Raw genomic sequence first — 23,428 nt, forward strand, 5'->3', positions numbered from 1 at the left:
ATCAGCCAGACATGATGCTTAAGTTACGTGCCTTCTGCTTACCAAACAGGTTCTGCCTGCTTCACTTGGCTGTGGAATTTATTCAGCAAGTGTTACTTAACCTACCTATTACACAGTGACTCACTGTAAGAGAAACCAAACTGCAGGATGTGGCAGGCTTTCTTTGGGAGTACCTCAGGAAAGGGGCCTCAGCTTAGGCTGTTGAACACCAGCATACAGACTATTGTACAATGGTGCCCGACCACAGCTAAGGACAGGACACACAATGTGAGATGGTGTGGCCTCAGGGCTGCCTAACTGCTCAGCTCATGGACACCACCACCAAGACAGGGTTTCTCTGCTTGTAGCCCTGGCTGTCCTGGAACTTGTTCTGTAGACCAGGCTGGCCTCAAACTCACTGAAAACCACCTGTCTTTGCCTTCAAGTGCTGGGATTAAATATATGTGCCACCACTGCCTGGCAGCTTTTAGATAGACACAGTGTAAGACATAGTTTATTGCTGGCCCAGATAAAGATCTAAGTCCTGGACCTGAAGTATGGTTTCAACTGACTGCTGTACACTCCGGCCACTGTAAATTAGGAAAACCCCAAGAGAAAGCCTTCTAAGTATACTGTCCATTAATTGCATCAGGAAGAGGCTGCCTTGGAGGCATCCAGTAGGAATAGTCACCTGGAGTCTGGCTTGCTCCGGCCACTCTTCACTTCTTCCCCCTTGCTGGTCAGAACGATGTTGAGGTAGCGCAGGTCATAGAGGAGCTGCAGGGCTCGATTCTGGGTCATTGGAAATGTCCCTTCTTTCTGCAAGTGAAGGCTGGCTGGTGAGGGGCTGATCGCTTACATGGGTCTCAGAGCAGCTGCAGGTTCTGTTTGTATTACAGCTTGGTACAGTGAGCTGACACCCACAGGTTCAGTATAGAATCCTGGTCTTAAAATCTCAGAGACCAACCCCTTAAAGTCAGGCTCTGGGCTGAAGGTGGCTGTCACAAAGGGGCAGGGCTTCTTGCCTGGAGATGTATGTGAGCGCTGAGGCCCAGAAGGGAAGACTTCTCTTCCAAGTCAGAATGGTCCCGCCTTTAAATGTTCCCAGTGAAATAGGCCAAGTCAAGGGTCAAAGACACAGGTGTAGTGGCGACCGAGAGGCTAGGGCCTCCTCCCATCCTAAAAAGAACCTCTGGTGCCACAGCTTTCTCCATCCTGCATCTCACTCAGCAATGAGCATGGAAGGGATGGGTGTATCTCCTGTGTGTTGAAGCCACTCCCAGCTGAGCGGCCCATCTACTGCTATTTGATCCTGGGTACATCAAGGGTTTATAGGCTTGCCCAGAGCTTGCATGAGCAAATGGTGGTACTGGTGCCAGAGCTTAGCTGTTTTTGTTTTTGTTTTTTTTTTTAAACTGAAAGCTTCTACCCTGTCCATCAGTCCTGACCTTCAGGGTGACAGAGTCAACCTGCACAGTTGAGTGCCTCTCCTAACACAATGGAGCATATTTATGGGACTGGAGCCAGGGCTGGGCAATGATACCATTCTGTGCCCTTCATACAAACTGCCCAAATCCAAGAAAAAGGTCTGTCTGTTTGTGAAAACATTTGGATATCTACCTTTACCTGTTGTTCCTCTGTGAGTTGCTCATAGGCAGCTATGACTTGGGCCACACAGGTCTTCAGCATTTCCTGCAGGGTCACCTTGGGCAAGGCATGGCCTCCAACCCGATTAACTTCCTGACATAAGCTAAACAGGAAGGACTGTGCATACCAGGACGGCTGAAAGATAAGAACACATTGCTAAGTGCACTCAGCAAGCCCCACGCAGCCCTCACTTAGGATACCTTGACCTCTCCCACTGAGCGTGCGCTCAGCTGGTCCTCAGAAGGCACACATGGAAATGGCTTTCTCAAGCCATCCTGCTCCTCTGGAGCAGTTTGTCCCCTCTGCAGCCCAAGCACCTGTGAGGTAGGACACACTTACTTGCGTAGGGAGGCGTATCTTAGACGTGACACTGCTGCCAGACTCGGTCTCTTCTTGAATTTCTAGTTCATCCCAGTTGGTGGCAGTGGCCAGGATTGAGCCAGCGTCACTTAAAAGCAATGACTGAGTGAAGCCACAGATCAGGAACTGGTGATAAAAAGAGAACAGCCACATCAGTTCCTCGGGGCCCTGGCAGCATCAGTTTAAAGTGGCCGGTGTGTGGGTGGTAAACTGCCAGCCCCACTACCCTGGCAGGTCAACACCCAGCGGGAGGATGCAGTTGCTAGCCATCTTAGTAATGCCAGGTGTCACCTGGATGGAGACCACAGGGGGCTGTGCTATTGACACACAAGCAGGAAGCAGGGTTCCTTATCCAGGTTGGTAAGAGGGAAACATGCCATAAAGTCTAGGGTGAGGAACAGAAGTTTACACAGGAGCTGCCTGGTGCAGGTTACGTCAGCTATGAATAAACATTAGCTATGAATAAGTCAGCAGGACTGAGGATGGCCAGACTGGAGTAAGGCCCCAAGACGTCCCATCACGCCGTTACTCACTTTCACAAGCGCTGAGCTCCAGACCCGGTAGGCCACGATGCTCTGTTGGAGCAGGACTTCCTTCACTTCCTGCCACTGGGCCTGCACGGGGAGCACCTCCTGAGCTTTCTCCTTCCCCTGCTGTTTCAGAGCTCTGGCCTCTCTTGCAAGTTTTTCCGAGCCCCCACACTTTCCCACAATACACTGCTTCAGGTGAGGGCACAGTTCTCCCAGGGACTGGCAGAGTCTGGCCATGAAGAGGACGGCATGCAGTTTGGTGCCGTGAAGGATATCCTTCTGATCGCCTGTGACTTCTTCAATGATCTGCAGCTCTGCCTGGATGCAGCCCACAATGTACTTGATGCAGGCCACGGAGTGAGTTCGCAGCATGTCCTGCACAGTCCCGGCATCTGCATGTCTGTCAAAGGCAGAGTTCTTAGCCTGGTGCACGGGAGAGGGGTCCTTGGACAGTGGTGTGTCACTGGAGGGAAGGTAGGCCAGGAGGTCGTCCAGTTTAACCTTCAGCTTAGAATCCAGGGCAGAACAGAAGCTCTGGACCCCAGGGCTGACTGCTTGGGCTTTCATGGAGAGGCCACTGTTGGCAAACTGAGGTCGGTTTGCCACGCTGACCCAGGCAGCATCAGAAGGCAGGTCGCTGGGACTCTCGGACCAGAGGAAGAGAGACATGTTCTGCTCAAAGTGGACATGCTTATTCGATGTGGAGTTGTTGCTCTCCAGTGCCTGCAAAGCTGAGACCAGAAGCTCCTTGGAGCTGTTGCAGATGGATTCAAAACCTTCTCTGGTCAGGGTCTAAAGAGGAGAGCAGAGTTTCAGTCATTACTTCATGGAACTTTCCAAACGAGCTGAAATGGCAATTTATGCCAGCATCTGGAACGTTCTTTACCAACACAGTGAGTGTTGGCGTCCGACTGTGAAATGCCACACAGGCTCAGGGGTTAACGGCCTGCTCTACCTTGGTGGCACTTTGGGAGGTTGTGGCAACTTTAGGAGTGGGTTTAATGAAAGCAAGGCCACCGGTGTCTCCTCAGGGTCTGTGCTGTTGTCCCTCACACCCCAAATGCTTCCTGTTTGCCACAAGGTAAAAAGGTTCTGCTGCATGCTCTGGTCACATGTTCTGCCTCACTGCAGATGCTCTAACATGCTCTGGTCACATGTTCTGCCTCACTACAGATGCTCTAACATGCTCTGGTCATGTGCTTTGCCTCACTACAGAGGCTCTAACATGCTCTGGTCACGTGTTCTGCCTCACCACAGAGGCTCTGACATGCTCTGGTCACGTGTTCTGCCTCACTACAGAGGCTCTAACATGCTCTGGTCACATGTTCTGCCTCACTATGAGCCCAAACCAGCCAAGTGATCATGTACTGAACTCTCAAAACTCTGAACTAAAATACATGGTTCCCCAAGGTATTTCACAGTGATGAGACAAAGGGCTAACGCTGTCAGCACTGTGTGGCAGAGGACAAACCATCATGGAGGGGCATCTGACAGGGACCTGCTAATTCTCTTAGCTTTTAGAAAATTTAGATGTGGTAAGAAACAGGGAAAGAAAGCATCCAGTACATGAGGGCATTTTCAACGTGGTCAAAAGGGCACGCTAGGCTTGGGCATCAGGTGGTCCAAGTGATGCTCACCGCACCTGTAACCGATCTAGGAAGAGCTGCTGCATCAGGTCCTCCCAGAACAGGAGTGGCTTCTCCAGTAGCCGCTGACACACCACCTCCCAGCTGTGGCTGGCAGACTCATTGGTGAGCAAGTCCCATACGGCATCTCTGATCCCTGCGAGACCTTTCATGCTCTTCACGTACATAAGCAGGTTGGTGATCCCATTCTTAATGTCTTCACTGCACCTGTAACAAGACCACTTCCTTGGGCTCCGCTAGATACTGACTTCTGTATTTTTTTGTTTGTTTTTAAAAGAGAAGGCTCACTATGAACTCCTGGCTGGCCTGGAACTTGCTATATAGACAGACCTCTGTTTCCTGTGCACTGGGATTGAAGGTGTGAATTAGCAGACCTGACTTTGATTTGTGGTTTTCACATCATTAAGAAAAATTCTTAAAACTTCATTTGAAGCCTCTGACCTGAGTACATCAGCACATTTCTAACTGGACTGAAGCTGGGATTCGGTAGCCCTCTTAGCAGACCACCTTTTATCTAGAGCCCCATGGCGTGGCTTCAGAACCAACACATTAAACAAAAGCTCAGAGTACACATAACTCAAACATAAGGAGAAAAGCCTTTACTTTCTGTTCCAGAAAGATAAGTTATTTTAAAGATGATATTGTTACTATTATTATTATTATTGACAGGATTTCTCTGTGTAGCCCTGGCTGTTCTGGAACTCATTGTGTAGTTCAGGCTGACCTCAAACTCAGGGATCTGCTTGCCTCTGCCTCCCAAGTGCTGGGATTAAAGGCCTGCGCCACCACTGTCTGGCAGAGGTTTTATTTTTAACTATGTGAACTTGTGTGCTTGTGCAGGTGCCCCCAGAGGTCAGAGGCAGCAGATCCCCTTGGAGCTGGAGTTACAGAGATGGATGTGGGCTGCCTGATGTGGGTTCTGGGAACTGGGTCCACGTCTTCTGGAAGAACAGCAAGCGCTCTGGACTGCTGAGCCATCTCTCTAACACACAAAAAAATAGCTTTCTGATTCTCCCACACAGATACTAAGAGGGTACAAGGGAAGTAGTGCACCCTGAGTGGGTGGCTGACATGTGGCACGTCACCTAGGTGACTAAGAGTCTCAGTGCATGCCTCCCAAGTGTGGCCACATCAAAGGCTGCATGCAGGTCAAGTCTCGGGGATGCTCTCTGATTGCTTACATGTCGATCCACTTCTGCAGCGTGTCCTTCAGGTACTCCTGGCTGATAGGATGAGCGAGAGTCCGAAGCTCTGGCTGGAACTCCATAATGGAGGCCGGCAGGTGTCTGAACCAGCTGCACAGTCGCATCTCCCCTTGCAGGACACTGATGCCCTTTCCTGGAGAAAAGCCAAGGGAGAAGAATCCAGGCTGTGCTTTGAACAGCATATTAAGAACTAAAAAACCATCAGAGAAATCCTAGCCCGCCGCCCTTGTGGAGCAGTCTGGAGAAAAGGTTAGATAAAGGAGGTACAGGGAATGTTGGGCCTTCATTGTGTGTGGCAGTTCCCCACACTCTGTCATTCTGCTGACTGAGAAGAGTAGTACAGCTAGGGGAGAAAGGAGGGCAAATAATGGAAGGAAGGAAAGAGTGCTGTACAGTCGTGTGTGTGCGTGTGCATGTGCATGTGAGGTGGGATCTTGCCATGTCACTCAGACTGGTCTCCAACCCTGAGTCCTAGTGGTCTTTCTGCCTCAGATTTCTGAGTAGCTAGGGATACGGCTGCATGGCAGGCACTGAGCAGCTAGGGATACAGGCACACGGCACCGAGTAGCTAGGGATACAGGACATGGCACCGAGTAGCTAGGGATACAGGTGCACAGCACCGAGTAGCTAGGGATACAGGTGCACGGCACTGTACCCACCAGCCCTTGATGTTCTAACAATAGAGGATGTTCTAACAATAAAGCTTAAGTTGTCAGAAAAAGTGCAGGCTATTTGCTTCCCTCTCCTCAGCGTCCTAGGTCCTTTGAGATCCAAGGGAACAACCACTGGCAACCTGTCCTACTCGGTGAGTCTCCTGGTCATCCCACAGGCCCGCACTGTGCTCCTTAGGCAGCGCCACTCAGCAGCCTGGCCTACAAGGTGAGTCCCAGGACTGCCAGGGCTACGCAGAGAAAGCCACTCTGAGTTTGACACACAAGGCCCTTGCAAGGTAACCGTGTATGTCTGTTTCCCTATGCCAGGGCAAGTTAGTTAGTACTCACCTTCCGTGAGAGGGATAAATTATTACATGCCAGCTCAGGGGGGTAGGGTGGGAGTTGTGGGTGCGTGTGCGTGTGTGTGTGTGTGTGTGTGTGTATGAAAGCATAAGGAAGGTGATGTCACTCAGAAATGAGTCTGATGTTCAATTTCTCCTGGAAATGAGTTCCTGGTCGTAACTATCCTGTATTCACTTTCTTTCCCCTTTGCTGCCTCCATAGTCACTCTGCCGACAGTCCCACCCGACCCTGCACTCCTATGATGCCAGGGATCTGTCCCCGTCAGCCATCCTTGTGGCTGCAAAGGCTGCCATCTGCAGGTATACTGCAGGCGTGTGTCTCTGCTCCCATCTCTGCGTCTCAGTGTTCTCCAATGTCTCCTCTGCAAATGCAAATCCATCACCAGCCACAAACAAGTTCCTCTTCTAGTTAACGTGGATCCCTCCCTTCCCACGTGCTTCCCAATCCTTCATCCCCAGTCCTCTCAAGAGATCGACTGTCCACTTAGCTCCATTGCATGGCTCCCTTCTAACCCCTGTCCCCATCCTATGTCTGACTCTGGCCCATGGTGACAGCCTCCTGTTAGCTCTCAGTATCACTCTACCCTGCAGGGCTCCACTGCCACATGAAAACTTTTAATGACAGCTGGGGAAATGCTACCCCAGAGAAGTATGGGATGCATGGGGACATATGGCAGAGGGAGCATCCCAAGCCTGCAAGGTCACGGAAGGATACCCTCATCCCTGGATGAAGCCCATTCTCTCACATCTGGCGTGTGTGGCTGTACATTACCTGGGCCCTGACCATGCCTCGGGCCTCTTCTCACTAGATCCTCCGCTCACTCTAGAAGCTTCTGCTGGCACTCTCAGCTTCTCGGACGTGCTACCATTCTCATCTCAGGACTCTGAACCTCCTCTTTCTTTTACCTGGGATTCTTTCCTTCTTACGTACTAACTCTTTTCAACCTTAACCTTTCATGTTTTTGTTTTTTGTTTGTCTTTTCAGTTTTTCAAGACAGGGTTTCTCTGTGTAGCTCAGGCTGTCCTGGAACTTACTCTGTAGACCAGGCTGGCCTCGTCTACTCAGAGAGATCTGCCTGCCTCTGTCTCCCAAGTGCTGGGAGTAATAGATCTGCGCCACCACTGCCCGGTTTCAGCTTTCAGTTTAACCTCACTTCCCCAGGGAAGTCCTCTTTGGCCTTGAGAAGATCTCATCAGTGTTGCTGGGCAACCGGTACTTTGCATTTACAGCAATGACTATGCTTGGCATCAAACAGCACCCTGCATCTCTTAAGATTCAGCATCTGCTTTTACAACTCAACTACGATGTTTGCGGAGCAGGAGACAGGATCTTCCTAGTCCACTGATTCATCCCCTAGAACCTGGCACAGCAGCTGGGATGGGGGCAGATCAGCTGACGGAATGAGAAGAAAGGTACAGAGCTCACCTGTGGGATGCTGGCTTGTGATTGTCTCCAGGGTGGAGAAGAGCAAGCCACAGGGCAGGGATGGGTCGGGCAGCACGCCTTCCGGTAGAGTGTAGAAAAGGGCATGGGCTTGGTTCAGAGTGGTAGCCAGCAGCTCCACCAAAGAGCAAATCTGGGCCTTGATGCTAGCACCTGGAAGAAGAAGCCACCCTCTTTTAAACCTTCCCTTTACCAAGGCTGGACACAGGACACTGATGCTTCAGGCTGTCTCAACACTCGCAGCTCCATCCCGTTAGAGAATTACATTTTAGAGGAAAGTACACCCACCGTGGTGAGGCTGGTTCAGGAGTTTCTGAATAGTCGCCTTTCTGGCCATCAGGAAGTCTGTGAGGGCTTGGCGGGGAGAACTCTCCTCCAGGAGCATTATAGAGCAGAGGGCCTCGGCCACAGCCTGGTCTGACACGCTCTGGCATTTGAGCAGCATCTTGCTTTCATGCAAAATAGTTGACCTAGAAAGACTCACAAACATCAACAAAGGAATGGCTAACATTTAGGGTGAATATTTCACCCCAAATTAGGTGAGAGAAAATGGACTCCATGGCACAGGAGGGATTAAGTGAGATCCAGACTTCATTAGAGAGCCTGGGCGCGCTCACTTACCGCTCACTTACCGGAAGTGGCTGGCTGCTGCCACCTGCCGGATGAGAATGGGGAATCTGGAGAGGATGGGGTTGTATCTGGAGCTAGAGGAGTCGAGCTGGAGCAGGCTGTGCAGGTGGCAGCAGAGCAGGTAGAGCTGTGTGGCCTGGAGATGCTGAGAGGCTTCCATGGAGCTCCAGATCTTCTCGGGGATCTCGAACAGCAGCTTGATCTGGGCAGCCACGCTGTAGAATTTCTCGGATGGCGGCTGCGGCTGGAGGGCGAGACGAGAGCAAACAAAAGCATGGCTCCGTTTATATGGGCTTAGGGAGAAGTCGGGGGATGCTTTAAGATTTGAAGCTTTTGCCAGATGTGGTAGTGCACACCTTTAATCTCAGCACTCAGGAGGCAGAGGCAGGGAATCTCTGTGAGTTCAAAGCCAGCCTGGTCAACACAGCACTCTTAGGACAGCCAGGGTTAAATAGGGAAAACCTGTCTTTTTTTTTTTTTTTTTTTTTTAAATCAAGTTTCATTAAGCTAGACTTAGTACCGCTCAGCCATGGGGCAGTGGGGTCTGACGCAGGTCAACATCTCACCATCTAGTTACTGGTGGCAGGAGCCCTTTATACACGTTCCTCCTTTGTCTGATGTCCAGCCTTCCTACTCTCTCCTCCCTCTTTGAGGGCACCAAAGATTTCTGTGCTCACTGTTCATCTGGCCCAGACTTCAGGCTTCTCAGTCTGCCCTCTCACCTCATGACTGTGTCTTCGTTAGTACCGTGTGCGCGCGTGCGTGTGTATGTATGTGTGTGTGTGTGTTGGGGAGGCGGGTGGATTAACTTTTAGACTCTTTACTTAACTTTTAGACTCCTCCCTATCTGCTATGAGAGGCAAGCAGGTCTTCTGACATCAAATGCTAACAGTTTGATCTTGGACTTTCCAGAACCCAATACCGTGGGGAAATTGATTTCTATTCTTTATGAATTACACAGTGTCAAAGCTGGCCAGAGACAATCTTCCAAACCTTAGTCGTCCTTACTGAGGAGGAACACTTCCTCCAGAACTATTATGTTAGACGGACACAATTATTTTGGTGATTAATCACTTTTATGCTAAAATATTTTCTACTGCTATTCTAAATTATTTACACTAAATAAGCTGAATTTCTCGTGGATGTATTTTCTTGGTTAGAATGTAAGCTGCAGGAAAGGATTTGGGAGGCTTCTCTTTGTGATTTGAATGGGGAAGGAATTTGTGGGGCTGCCCTAGAAATGCAACAGCCATAACTATGAAAATCAATAGATTTTAAAAACTAGGTTTATATAGTTTAAGGTTTTTTGATGTTTTTTTTTTTCCTTTCGTTTTTTGTTTTTTGTGACAGGGTTTCTCTGTAGCTTTGGAGCCTGTCCTGAAACTAGCTCTTGTAGACCAGACTAGCCTGGAACTCACAGAGATCCGCCTGCCTTTGCCTCCCGAATGCTGGGATTAAAGGAGTGCACGTGAAAGTTAGCCAACTAAGTCTGGTCATCTGAAGGTGGTTGAAGCTCCGAATGAGAGTTAGATTGAGCTTTTGTTGTTTCTTCTTCTGATTCAGTAAGTTCTCCCAAGTTAAAAATATTTACCCTATATGCTCTCTGTTCTTGCCTAGGCCAATGGCCCAGCTTAGGACGCGCTTCCCACCCCACCATTCCGCATCAGGTCTTTAATGTTTCAGGGAACAGAAGATAGGATGCCCTGAATTTTCGAGACCAGCTTCGTTGCCTAAAATGAAATTGTTCACTTATTACAAGGGGGAGGGCCTGACGGCTGAGGTTGCCCTCCCTCAATCCTCCAGGCTCGGGTAACCGGGTGGGATGAGGAATGAATGACTTGATGGGAAGGTGTGAGCAAACGGGAAGAATCTGCTCCTTGACTGTCGAGAGACCCCTGGCGTTTTCAGTTAAAAGGGAAGGAGGGCGCCGGGAACCCGAGGGAGGCGAGGGAATCGTCCGGAAGTCCGGGAAGGCTCCTGGAGCAAAAGGCCGGTCGCCTTTTCGGGAGCGGACCAGCGTCCTGAGCAAGGCCAGCAGACGCCTCCCCGGAGCCCGGATCGGCGCGAGGGGCGGGCTCCTCAGGCGGAAGGTGAGGGGTGGGGTCCGCCGGACGCCGAGGGCGGCGGGACGTGGCGGGTTCGGGTCCCGGACTGACCTGCGGGGCCCGTGGGAGCCGGGGCGCCGCGGAGCCGGCCTGGCGGAGGCGAGCGCAGTATTGATCGGTGGCCCGCACGGCGTCCACCAGTCCCTCGGCGCAGCGGCGCATCTGGCCGATGGTGTCGGCCGCCTCGATCAGGTCGCGGTAGCGCTCGCCCACCATCTGCCGCAGCTCCTCCTTCTTGTGCTCGATCTCGGCTCGAACCTGGCGCTCCAGCCCGCGGATTTCCTCCGCTCCATGCGTCTCGAAAAGCGCGTTAGGATCGCGCAGATCCAGCCGCTTCAGAGCCGGGGAGGCGGTCGCGGCCGCCATGGTGCTAAGCCAGTGTCCACCCGGCCGCTTCCGCCTACCGACACCGCCCCGCCCCCCCGCCATCTTGCATGAGGGCGGAAGTACTTATGCCAGGCCGGGAGCCGGTCCGGTCCCAGGGCCTGAGCCACCGTGGCAGTGTTGGCCTTGATAGCTCGTTTTTTTTGGTTTGGTTTTTTTCTTAATATCACAACCTCTCCTCTCTCCCTCCCATTTTTCTTTCCCTCCCCCTTCTTCCTGTCACTCCGCGTAGGGCATGTGTGGGGGTCACAGAACAACTTGCGGGAGGATCACTCCTGCCTACTGGGTCTCAGGATAGAACTTAGACCGTGGCTATCCGACTTGGAAGCAATAGCTTTTACCCGCTGTGCCTTCTCGCCTGCCCTGAGCACTGGTTTCCTCGGAGAAGCGAGGTTGTTAAGGTCGCTGAGTTAAGCACTGAACTGGTACTAACTGGTCAAAGCCTTACGGTGACCTGGAACCCCCATATGTCGCACCCTAGCCCTTTCCTTGTGAGAGAAGAGCTTTGCAGAGCGGGTTAATTATGTCAAAGACGCACCCGTGGCCGTGTTGCCGTCACTCTTAAATGCACACCTGTGCCTGGCTAGACCATCACGTCATCCAGGACAGGACCTTAGGTCTCTTTCCTAATCCTCTGGCCTCGCCAGCTGGAGATCAGCGTGACAGCTGTGGTCGACCCAATGAGGAACCTCAAGGTATAGCTTCCTGGGTGGCCTGGCGTCTGGGTGCAGTAGCCCCAGCTCCTTCGTTTTTTTAGGAACGTTGGTCAAATGCAACTTTATAGGAAGACTAGTTTGAGCCTATGTTTGTTGATCGGAAAGAGCACCACGTACAGAAGTTACCCCTTAAAGCGTTTGTTTTAGGCTGATTAGTTCTTTGGGTCTTCCATTTTATTTTAATTACTGTTTAGTAGCCACAAAACAGGTTTCCCCTGCTCCAGTCCTGCTGTGATGGAGACCGGTGGGGAGTCCATGATGTCCGAGGATAGGACACCCTACGATTGACCCACTGAGAAAACCTGGACATTCTGGCCTGCTCCCCTTCGTTTTGGAAAAGTTTGCCGTTGAAGAATCCCTACCTACGTTAACGCAGAGAAAACAGTATTATGTATTCAGCAGCTCTGTGTCGCAGCCCCTGGGTTTTCGCTCCCATTCTCCACCGTCACTATTTTGAGACAAATGTCACAGCAATAGATTGATATCTAAATAAGCGCTTTATTATGACAGTGTTCCTGCTCGATGCACAGGGAATTTTATTTACCTTGGGGAGAGGTGTTATCTCAGGAAGAATTTTATTTACTTTGGGGAGGGGTGTTATCTCAGTAATCATAAGCCTCTTGGCTCTAGATTTCCTTCTGCGTCAGTGTTCCCAGTACAGCGCGCCCCCTCGTGGCCTAGCTGCGATGTGCGCTCCTTCCTACAATATCACTGTGCAGGCTGTTTCCTTCTGAGCGCGAGAACACTTGCCTGTCTTCGGCAAGTGCGGCTCTGTCTGGCAAGACCTTTCCCCAGGACTCCTTGTACCTATGCGCCTGCCTGGGAACTGGGACTGGTTCAAAAGACAAAATTAACTGGGGCTTTGGAGGCTTCGTGCTGCCAGAGTGCGGGGGTTTCATCTTGGTGGAGGCATAGGTGTCGCTTGCAGCATCTTATGTGGGGTGGCAGGGACAGGACTGCAGCCATAGCTCGCAAGGGCTGGTACTGGGGCGGGTGTCCTCAGGCTGTGCTGTGCCCCGCCCCCATCACCCTGTGGCCTGCTTTGGATTGGGAATGCTCTCCCCCACTTTTGCGCCTGCCTCCTCGACTTATTTGCCCATCCTTCCCAGCAGTTATGCAAGCTGCTTGATGTCTTATTGATGCATCAAGTTTCTCTGAAAATCTGAACTGTGGGCTGTGGCTTGCCCTGGAACCTAATGCTCGTTCCTCAAGCTTCCAACTCCACAAGAATTGCTAAAGCCTTCTCCGCAATGAGGGGGGCATGGCTGGTTACAGATCAGTTAGTGTGGAACTTGGGGCTCTCTGTGTGAGAAGAAGCCCCACTGTCAAGCGTGTTTTGAGATCGGGGTTCGCTTTCCCCGCCTTGGTGCCGTTTCCTTGGCTGAGTTCGCCAGACTGGCCTGAAGATGCCACTGTTGCCCCTCTTCCTGCTCAGGGCTCTTCCCGGATATCTTCTCAGCCTGGACACTGGAAAAGCTCCCCGGGCCCAGGGAACATGTGCCCTTGGCCCTGCTCTCCAAGCCTCCAATCTTTACCCCTGCGTTCGGGGAGCAGCCCCCCCTCCTCTCCTGATGTTTTCCGCCTATCAGCTAGAACTATGAAAACCAGCAACTGGGTGAAGAATGCAGCCCAAGCAGCTAGAGCAAGCACTGTGCTGGGGATGTTGGGGACAGAGGTCGCTTAAGCTAGTAGGAAGCACAAGGATACTGATAGAGTTTAGTTTCAGTTTATGATTAGATGCAGGGATGTGTTGAATGTGACTTTGATTTTAATTTAATCTTTGAAAAATCTATGAGTGTGTGCACCTGTGTATGTTTGTACAGTGTCTGCAGGGGCCAGAAGAGGGTATCACATCCCCTGGAGCTGGAGTTACAGGTGCTTGTGAGCTGGGAACCAAATTCAGGACCTCTGCAAGAGCAGCAAGTACTCTTAACCACTGGGCCATCTCTTCAGCCCCTTGGGTGTGACTTCCGGTGTCAGTCTTCCTTTTAGTTCAAACTTTAAGCTGTAGCACTTCAAGCAGCCGATGTTTGACCAGTTCTGTTGGGTTCCACCCAAGTTCCTGGAATCAAATAGGCATTCTTCCGCAGTCCTCGCTGTCATTCAGAGCGCCATATGCCATCTCTGCTTCTCATAGGGATCCTACACAGAGGTGGCATCACAGATAACTAAGGTCTGGAGGACTAAGGAACCCGCCTGAGGTCACCAAGCTGGTCGGTGGCCAAGCCTGTTGTCATGGTGTCAAGTGTCACCTGGACACAAATCTAGAGTCACCTGAGAAGAGGGAACCTTGATTGAAGAATTGCCTTGATCAGATTGGCTTGTGGGAGTGTCTGTGAGGCATCTTAAAATGTTGCTAATTGATGTAGGAGGGCCCAGCCACTGTGAGTAAGGCCATCCCTGGGCAGGTGAGCTTGGACTCTATGCAGTAGGTAAGCAAGCCAGTAAGGGGCACTCTTTCATGGTCTCTGTGTCAGCTCCTGCCTCCAGGTTCCTGCCTTGGATTCCTGACCTATCATTCATTCCATCAGCAATGAACTATGACCTAGAATGTGCCAGATGAAATAATTCCCCAAGTTGCTTTTGGCCAGAATATTTTATCTCAACAACAGGAAAGCAAACAGGTACACTTGTCTTTGGAGTCCCGGATCTTTTACTGGGTCTCCTGACTAGCTTTAAGAAGATTTCAGAATATCAAGATGGCCCAGACATTACTGACCAACATATTCTACCTGCGGGGGATTGTCACAGTTAGATTGACAGGCCGGGGAGCACGGTGTAGCCATGCCTGCTGACCAAGTATGGGATGTTAGCAGGAGGGCTGCCTTTCCAAGCTGGGGACATAATGTGCCACGTCTTCTCGAGGCCTGTCAGTGTGTACCATTGTGTCATTGAGAACACTAAGGGGAAAGATTTGTCCTTAGGCTGTTTTGCTTGTTTGAGACAGGCTCTTGCTCTTCCTCTCAGGCTAGCCTGGACCTCAGCATGGAGCCTGAGCTGGTCCCAAACCCATGGCAGTACTCCTGAGGGCTAGCCTGGACCTCAGCATGGAGCCTGAGCTGGTCCCAAACCCATGGCAGTACTCCTGAGGGCTAGCCTGGACCTCAGCATGGAGCCCGAGCTGGTCCCGAACCCGTGGCAGTACTCCTGTGTTAGCCTGCTGAGGGCTAGCCTGGACCTCAGCATGGAGCCCGAGCTGGTCCCGAACCCGTGGCAGTACTCCTGTGTTAGCCTGCTGAGGGCTAGCCTGGACCTCAGCATGGAGCCCGAGCTGGTCCCGAACCCACGGCAGTACTCCTGTGTTAGCCTGCTGAGGGCTAGGGTTAGCGGTGTGAGTCATCATGCTTATGGTTTGGTCTTGTGTTTTGGGTGTGTGTGTGTGTGGGGGGAGGAAGACAGGGTTTCTCTATGTAGCTGTAGGCTGACTTTGAATTTGAGATACTCTTATACTCTTGTATATAATCTCAGTCTTGTGAATGCTTGGGTTTGTAGGCATGTGCCACCACAATGCTTAGCCCTTGCTTACTTCAAACAAACAAAAACACAGAATTTTTTTTTTTTTTTTTTCCAGGACCGGGATTGTCTGTGTAGCCTTGGCTGTCCTGGAACTCGATCTGTAGAGCAGGCTGGCCTTGAACTCAGAAATCCACCTGCCTCTGCTTCCCAAGTGCTGGGATTAAAGGCATGCACCACCATGCTCAACTGAAACCAACTTATTTTTATTCTATGCATATGGGTGTTTTGTCTGCATTTATATGTACTGTGTACATGCAATGCCCACGGGGGCCAGAAGAGGGCGTCAGAACCCCAAGGAGTGGCGTTATGGAGAGTGGTAAGCCACCATATAGGTTCTGGGAACAGACTTCAGGAGTCCTGGAAGAGCAGCCAGCGCTCTTAATTGCTGTGCCATCTCTCGAGCTCCTCACCCTTCTTACTTTTTAGTAGAAATTTTAGAAAACTAGCTTGAATAATGCTTAAAACAGAAGAATCTTGCTGTACTTTGGATATTGAGCATCTGCCACAGGTCCACAGGCTAGAGGTTTGGTCCGTCGGGTGGTGCTTTGGGGATGTGGGGAATCTTCTAGAGGTAGGGTCTCATGTGAGGTCAGGTCATTGAGAGTATGCCCTTGAAGGGGATTGTGTGGCCTTTGCCCTCTTCTTGATTGCTCTTTGCTTTCTGGTCATGAGGTGAGCGTCTTCACTTTCTACTGCATGCCCCTCCTGTGATGTGCTGACTCACTGCAAGCCCGAAGCAAGGGGAATCAACCAATCACTCAAACTGGGAAAAAAGCAGCCCCTTTCTCTATTTAAGTTGATGTCTTCAGGCATTTCGCTTCATGAATGCAAGTTCCTAACGGATTTTCAGATACTGTGTGTCTTCCTTGAGACAGTCTGGTGCCTGGGAAATGGCCCCATCCTTTGACTCTTGGGCAAAGCGACACAGATGATACTTAGAAAATATGCCATGCTTTTAGATTGTATAACGACAAGGTGTCTACACAAAGGATGCTTAGGAAAAGGCATGAAGGACTTTTAACCATCCGTTGCTGAATAGTTTCTAGACATCTATACAAGACTGGTCTCACCCAGATCCTGCTTCAACCCCTGTCTCAAACCTCCCCTTAGATGTGAGATGGCCATATTCCTGCATGTATACATAGACCTGAAAGGTGAGCCTGTGAGCTTGGTGTGTGCCCTTGCCCTGGAGGGAGCGGTATTCACAGCTTGGATACGCTCACACAGAGAATTGTCGGGGAGAGTGGCAGACTTACTTGAAGTGGAAATCAGAAATTTAGCTCAGGCTAAGGGAGAGAGCAAGAGGGAGGGGAAAAAGGAAAGTGGGGGAGGTGGCATTTGAGGAAGCAGAGACTAGACCGTGTCAATAAGAGCCATGTAGGGGTTGCATAGAAGGCTGAATCCTACACACTTGCCCAGTGGGATTCAGATAATTGGTGTTTGCTCTTGGCCTGAGATGCCGATAGGATTAATGCTGGCTGTCTTGACATCTTATCTTTATGGCGACATTTATCAGCCTGTGTCTGCTGGAGGTGACATTTGTGGTAGAAGGGGTGGGTGTTTGACTTGGCCGTCTGCAGACACCCGAGGGATTACCTTCCACTAAGAGTTAGGCAAGCATCTCCTCTGGGGAAGGAGACTGCACGTCTGGGCTCCGCAGGTCCTCAGCGCTCTGACTGTAAAGGGCGATTGTGAGGATCACAGTCCATGCTTCCTGTTGGCTGTGCACGGCTCCAGCCATGTGGCCTCGTGGTGTGCTGGGTGCTCCAGGGAGCACTGAGCTCCTGCTTTGGCTTGTCCTCTTCTCCCTTCCACCCAGATCTATTCCCTAGCACTAACAGAGTAGAAGAGAACCAGATAGTAGATGCTTGCCTGGGAGTGGCCATGTTCCAGTAGATAGGGCCTGTATACCAAACCAAACAGAGAGTCAGTGGCTACTCACCAGCCCTGGCTCAATGACCCCTGTGTGACCCCTGTTCTTTTTTGCTCCACTTTCTCCACTGTCAAGCCACCAGCTTCTCAGTGAAACTTGAATTACCTGGCAGTTCCTCCGGTTTCTACTCCGTGCCCCTCTTGAGTTCCCGCCCCTCGATGCAAAAGCCAGCCAGATCCTTTCTGTTCGCTTATTTGAATAGTTAAAGCCTTGAATATCTCCTGCATGGAAGCTGGCCATCCTTTCTTTTCGGTCAGGGGCTGGCTGGTGAAGACCTTCAAAGCCCCTGCGCAGCCTCACTTCTCCTCCTTGCCTCCGTCACCCGCAGCCTCCCTGGTCTTTGGTTCCACAAGGTTTTGTTCTTAGGGAGGAAGGCTTTCATTCTTGCTGTTTCTCTTGCCAGGTCGCCCTAGGCTGGGGAGCCAACCTGGACCAGTGCGGGTGAAATAGCAAAGGCTCACGTTGACCAGACGTCACCGTGCGAGCAACCTTACTCCGTTCTCTCATATCTGACGATGCTCAGAGCAGGATCCTGGTTCTTATCTTTATGGAGGAGGAAATTGGGGCAGGGAGGCTTCCGATTTGCTCCCAATCATTGAGGAAGTGGCAGAGCTGATGTAAAAGTCAGCTGACTGCCCTCTGGAACTGCTGCCGCCGTCCCCACGCTTTATTGCCTATGTGTTTTCATCGTAGCCTTTGCTACTGTACTGAAATCGCAAGGACATTTATTTGTGTATTTTACACACACACACACACACATACACACACACACCACATGGGAGGCGGTGCAGGTGGAGGTCACAGGACAACTTGCAGGAGTCGGGGAGTTGTTCTCTCCTTCCCCCTTGTGGGGTCCAAGGATCAAACTCAGGTTCTCAGGCTTGGGAACAAGCGCTCCACCCGTTGAGCCATCTCACAGGTCGAATTGTATATTTTGGATCAAGTATCTCCTACTACAAGGAGCAGAAAACTGCACTGTCTTTTGTCTCCCTGAATCCCCAGCTTCTAGAACAGCCTCGGGCATATAATTGACGCAGAGTGTTTGTAGAATCCATGAGTAATTTAACTTCGTCAGTAAGTAATTTCTTGGCATGCTAAAAATATATCTATGAGGATAATCACGTTGCATCTCACTCTGATCTCTAAAGGAGAGAGACAATTCATATTGAGTTCATTTATATTGTTTTTATGAACATTGTTTATTTTTAAAATTTTTAAATCATCCATAATGATATACATGGATGGGCTTTATTATGCCATTTTCATACATGTAGATAATTCCCTTTGATCATATTCGTCTCCCATTACCGTCTCCCCCTTCTCCATCGATCCCTCCCCTTTCCCAGTTAGTCTCCCCAACCATCTACTTTCAGGTCTTTTGTTTTAGTGACCCAGTGAGTTTAATTATGGCTGCTATCTCAGGAGCATGGACAACTTACCAGTGGCTACACTACTGAGGAAAATGTCTCTTCTTTCCCCAGCGACTGCCAACTGCTCAGGTCCTTAGGGACCTATCCCCCCTTCAGCATCCCCACAGAATGATGATGGAACCGATCTTGTGCCCAGCTTCTTATGTGGGGGTAATCATGGCTGCCGTGAGTTCAGGGGCGTCAGCCATGCCATGCGTGGAAGACTCCGTTTCCTGTCTCTCCACCTCCTCATCAGGCTCTTATGCTCTTCCTTCTGGTCTTCCATGACATTCTTTGAGCCTTGAAAGTGGTGGTATAGAGACACGTTTATAGGTGAGCATGCAGTAGTTAATCAGCAGTGAGACCAGTTGTGAGCCTCTGCAGCAACTGCCGCTCACTGAAGAAGGAAGCCTCTCGGACTGAAGCTGATGGCAGCACTAACGACGGGCTTAAACATAATTATTCAGAAGGCAAGCTGACAGGCACATCGTGCCCACTTAGCAGAAAATAGCTGTAGCTGTCTACAGGGCCTCTGTCCTGATTTTGATTAGGTTTGCATTAACACGAGTTCGTTTATATTCAAATCCAACGCTGGTGTCCTCATGCCAAAGTGTGAGACATCTTTGCACTTTTGAATGTTGTATGTGGAAGTATGTAGATGCCGCTACATGGGAGCCTTCTGATCTCTCATCTGGAAGTTTCTGGGCTGAGTCTGTTTACAGCTGCATACTCCACAACAGCTATACTGAGTATGGTGATTTAAGTGATGAAAGTCAGCCTTGGTCTCAGGCATTTGAGCACTTGGTCCCCAATAGGTGGCGCTGTTTGGGGAAGCTTATGAGGTGTGGCCTTGCTGGAGTGTGTATGTCACTAGGGGTGGATTTTGAGGTTTCAAAGCCTCATGCCCTTTCCCATGTGTCTCTCTACTTTGTGTTTGGAGTTCAAGATGTGAGTCCTCAGCCTCCTGCTCCTGCAGCCATGCGTTTCATCCGCCATTGTGGCTGTGTGGACGCTGAGAACCACACCCAGGTCCACTGCAAGAAGGTCTTCTGTAAACTGAACATTGAGGAAAATGCAACCATTTGACTGAATCATGGAAGAGCCTGGGCGTTTAAACAAAGTTATTGATTGGGGCTTGAGAGATGGCTCAGTGGTTAAGAGCACAGAGCTTGGTTCTCGGCACCCACTTAGCAGCTCACAACTGTCTACAATTACAGTTGCAGGGGAACTGATGCACCTTCTGACCTCCTCAGGCACCAGGCACGCGCATGGTGTACATGTATATGTGCAGACAAACACTTATATACATGAAATAAAAAAAAATCAATTATATTGTGTATATGCAAACTGACATGGTGTGCAATTGGAGGTCAGAGGACGACCTTGTGTAGGTGGATGTTTCTGTCCTGCTGAGTCCCACAGCTGTTCAATTCCAAATAAAGACACAAAGGCTTATATTAATTATAAACGGTTTGGCCTATTGCTCAGTGTAGTAAGGAGGAGGTCGCTCATTGGTTCCTGGCCGCTTAGTCCTGAAATAACCATACTGATACTGTATTAATGAAAGCTTAGCCCATTAGCTTTAGCTTCTTATTGGCTAACTCTTACATCTGAATTTCACCCATTTCTAGTAATCTGTGTATTGCCATGTGGCTGTGGCTTACCAGGTAAAGTTCCGTCCGGCTCCAGCGGGGCTACATGGCTTCTCTCTGATTCTGCCATTCTTTCTCCCAGCGTTCAGTTTATTTTTCCCTACCTACCTAAGTTTTGTCCTATCAATTGGCCAAGGCAGTTTCTTTATTCATTAACCAATAAAAGCAACACATAGACAGAAGAACCTCCCACATCAGCTCAGGGTTTTTACTAACTAGCTTTTACAACTTAAAGTAACCCGTAATTTTTTATCAATGTTTAGCCATGTGACTTGGTATCTTTTCTCAGTAAGGCATTCTCACCTTGCATCCTCTGTGTCTGGCTTGTGACTGTGTCTCTGACTTCCCTCTTCCCAGAATTCCCCTAGTCTGGTTGCTGCACCTATACTTCCTGCCCTGGTTACTGACCAATCAGCCTTTTATTAGACCAATTTAAATAACAAATCTTTACAGTGTAGGAGAGCATTATCCCACAACAACCTTGTGGGGTTGCGTCTTTCCTTCCATTTTAGCATGGGCCCCAGGGATTACTCAGGTCATCGCCTTGCACAGAGAGGGCTTTGCCCACTGAACAATCCCACCACCCCCTTGCCTTCCCTTTCCACGGTGCTTTTAGTACAGATGCAGGCAGCAGTCCTCTGCATTTGAACACTCATGTTCCAAGGCTCCATTTCCCCAAGGGAGATAGATGCAAGCAAGATTAGAGTTGAGTCCTTGGGCGCTGCCCACGTCAAAGGCCATTCGAGAAGCTGGAAGTCCCATCCTTCGTCTCTGCTGGAGCCCACAGGTCCTGTGGTTATTTTTGGAAAACTCTTTAGGATTTGGAGCACTGTCATGTTAGAAAGCCTACTGGCGCTTGTCCATTGCTCTGAGTGTTTATTTCATTATCATTATTTGGTGGGGTGATGGTGCACACGCGTGTGTACAACCATGTGTGAGCACTCCCATGGGGTCATTGTAGGGAAGCCAGAGGTCAATGTCAAGTGTCTTCCTCAGTTGTTATCCATCCTATTTTTTGAGACCCAAAAGCTGAACCCAAAGCTCATCAATTCACCTGATCTGGTTAGGTGGGGAGCCCATGGGATCTCTGCCTGTCTCTATTCCCAGCACTGGGCTTACAGACATGCCCCCATGGTGCCCTGCTTCTATATGGGCTCTAGGAACCCAAACACAAGTCCCCAGTCTTGCATAGCAAGCAGTTTACCTACTGAACCATATCCCTAGCTCCCGAAGTATTTACTTTGTAATTGATCTTGTCAGTTTAATTATCTTATCGTTTGCTGTGCTGGGGACCAAGCCCAGGGCTTCATGCATGTGCTGAGGAAATGCTTTCTGTCACTGAGCTATAGCCCCAGCCTCTCTTGGTGGAGATTGTGCACCCGCCATCCAAACAGCGCATCGGGAGACAAATGAGAGGATGCTCTATGCCTTCTGTGTATGCCTCTCCCCTGCTTCACCATCTCAGTTGCCCTCTGAGCCAATTGAGCCCAGCCAGCAAAGGGAGATCAAAGGAATCTACTGTGATTTCAGTGGCCCTTAGACTGTCGCACTTCCTCAGGGCCTCTCACGACATCGTTCCTCCTTCGCTCCTCTGCTTCAGGGTTGGTTGACCTTGTCTCCAGGCCCATCCCTTGCCAACTTCCTTACTGCCGCCCATTCCTCTGCATGTGGTTCCTTTATGGCATGCATTTCTGTTTCTACTGGGCCATCTGTTTCTATTGGACCCGTGACTGATGCAGGAAACGACAGACCCAAGACAAAGGTGCTTCTCTTTCGGCTTAGCACAAGACCTAGGCTGGGCATGATTCCACAATGGAAGAGATGAAGAGTGTGGGGTGATAGTTGGGTGGTTAAAAGCCCTTGTGGTTCTTCCTGGGGACTTGGTCTTGGTTCCCAGGATCCACATGGTGGCTCACACCCACCTATAACTCTTCTTCCAGGGGATCCGATACCCTCTCCTGGCCTCTTCGGGCACCAGGCACACACACTGGCATAATACATACATGCCAGCAAAACACTGACACACAGAAAAGTAGAAGTAAAGACCAAGGCAATGGGGTTGTATTTTGTTTAATTAAAGATGTGATGATACCCATCTACACCTATCAAAACCCGTCTCTAGTGCAGGCTCTCAGGGATGCAAGGTTGGTTACACTCAGGAAGACGCTCACCCTTTTCCTTGAGTGGGTAAGATCTCCTCCAGAGGCAAGTGGGGACAGAACAGTGTGCCCATAGCAGCCCTAGTAGGCAGACTTCAGTCTGAGTTCCTCTGGTGGAGAACGCCATTTCCTCTGAAAGTGCCGTATAAACAGCACATTGGCAAATGTTTAAGAAGTAAGTCACCGAAAAAAAAAAAAAAAGAGAGAGAGAGAAATGTTTGCCTTTCATTTCCTGGTATTAGTGGTTGTCCAGCTACTTTAACAGCAAACATGGAGGCCAGTGCATCTCCAAGTGAAGCTGACAATGACAGGAAGGAAGGAAATATGATTCTAGGTTCTTCATTGAAACCTGACAGATGAGCAAGAAAGCCAGCATTGAAAAATCATAAGAACATATTGTAGGGACAGAAAGAAGTCCAGTGATGGGCCGTGGGAGAGTTTTGTTGACATGTGTATGGAAACCACCAATTATGTACTTGAAGCTGTTGCTGCAGCCTGGGCCACTGAAGGCTTTTCCTGGGTGCCCTGGGTTATCTTGCATCCATGGGGCATGGGAGAAGAGGGGAGACCCCATTCAGCCCAAAGGCAGCATGACCCTCCCTGCCTCAGAAAAGGACGTGAAACAAGGTTTGCACCTCTCAAGACCCGGAAAAGGGTGTGCAACATCCGTGTGTGCTATAAGAATGTTCGGTCTCGGCATTGGCGTAAAGACAGACAGGAGGACCAACGGAGCCAAATTGAAGACCTGGATATTAATCCACACCCCTACGACCACCTGATTTTTGACAAAGAAGCAAAAAAAAAAATCAAATATTAAATTTGATCAATTTAATATCAAAAAAATAAAATATATTTAACAAATAGTGCTGGCATAACTGGATATCAACATGTAGAAAAATTAAAATAGATCCATATCTATCACCATGCACAAAACTCAAGTCCAAATGGATCAAAGACCTCAACATAAAGCCAGCCACACTAAACCTCGTAGAAGAGAAAGTGGGAAGTACCTTTGAATGCATTGACACAGGAGACCACTTCCTAAATATAACCTCAGCAGCACAGACACTAAGAGAAACAATTAATAAATGGGACCTC

The 23,428-nt window shown here is 49.9% G+C and overlaps 2 protein-coding genes across 3 annotated transcripts in view; one reads left to right on the plus strand and one right to left on the minus strand.

The window, feature by feature from the left end:
• The window catches only part of Cog1 (component of oligomeric golgi complex 1), a 13,046-nt gene extending 2,079 nt beyond the window's left edge, over positions 1-10,967 (minus strand). Inside the window, exons 1-10 of one of the 2 annotated variants that reach the window (XM_085695999.2) lie at positions 10,613-10,967; positions 8,459-8,700; positions 8,115-8,296; positions 7,809-7,979; positions 5,344-5,500; positions 4,159-4,369; positions 2,520-3,308; positions 1,966-2,112; positions 1,600-1,761; positions 671-798 (exon numbers count right to left, since the gene is read on the minus strand). In XM_085695999.2, coding sequence (XP_085552125.1) covers positions 671-798; positions 1,600-1,761; positions 1,966-2,112; positions 2,520-3,308; positions 4,159-4,369; positions 5,344-5,500; positions 7,809-7,979; positions 8,115-8,296; positions 8,459-8,700; positions 10,613-10,927 — 2,504 coding nt within the window. In that variant the 5' untranslated portion in view covers positions 10,928-10,967. The remainder of the gene's footprint in view (positions 1-670; positions 799-1,599; positions 1,762-1,965; positions 2,113-2,519; positions 3,309-4,158; positions 4,370-5,343; positions 5,501-7,808; positions 7,980-8,114; positions 8,297-8,458; positions 8,701-10,612) is intronic. The other variant, XM_085696000.2, reaches the window with a different exon arrangement.
• Slc39a11 (solute carrier family 39 member 11) overlaps positions 10,290-23,428 on the plus strand; it is a 442,672-nt gene continuing 429,533 nt past the window's right edge. The window contains exon 1 of the mRNA XM_048446145.3: positions 10,290-10,546. The gene's annotated coding sequence lies outside the window, so the exon portion shown is untranslated. The remainder of the gene's footprint in view (positions 10,547-23,428) is intronic.

The sequence above is a fragment of the Myodes glareolus genome, chromosome 9 (assembly GCF_982192425.1).
Source record: "Myodes glareolus chromosome 9, mMyoGla1.1, whole genome shotgun sequence".
NCBI classification, from domain to species: domain Eukaryota; kingdom Metazoa; phylum Chordata; class Mammalia; order Rodentia; family Cricetidae; genus Myodes; species Myodes glareolus.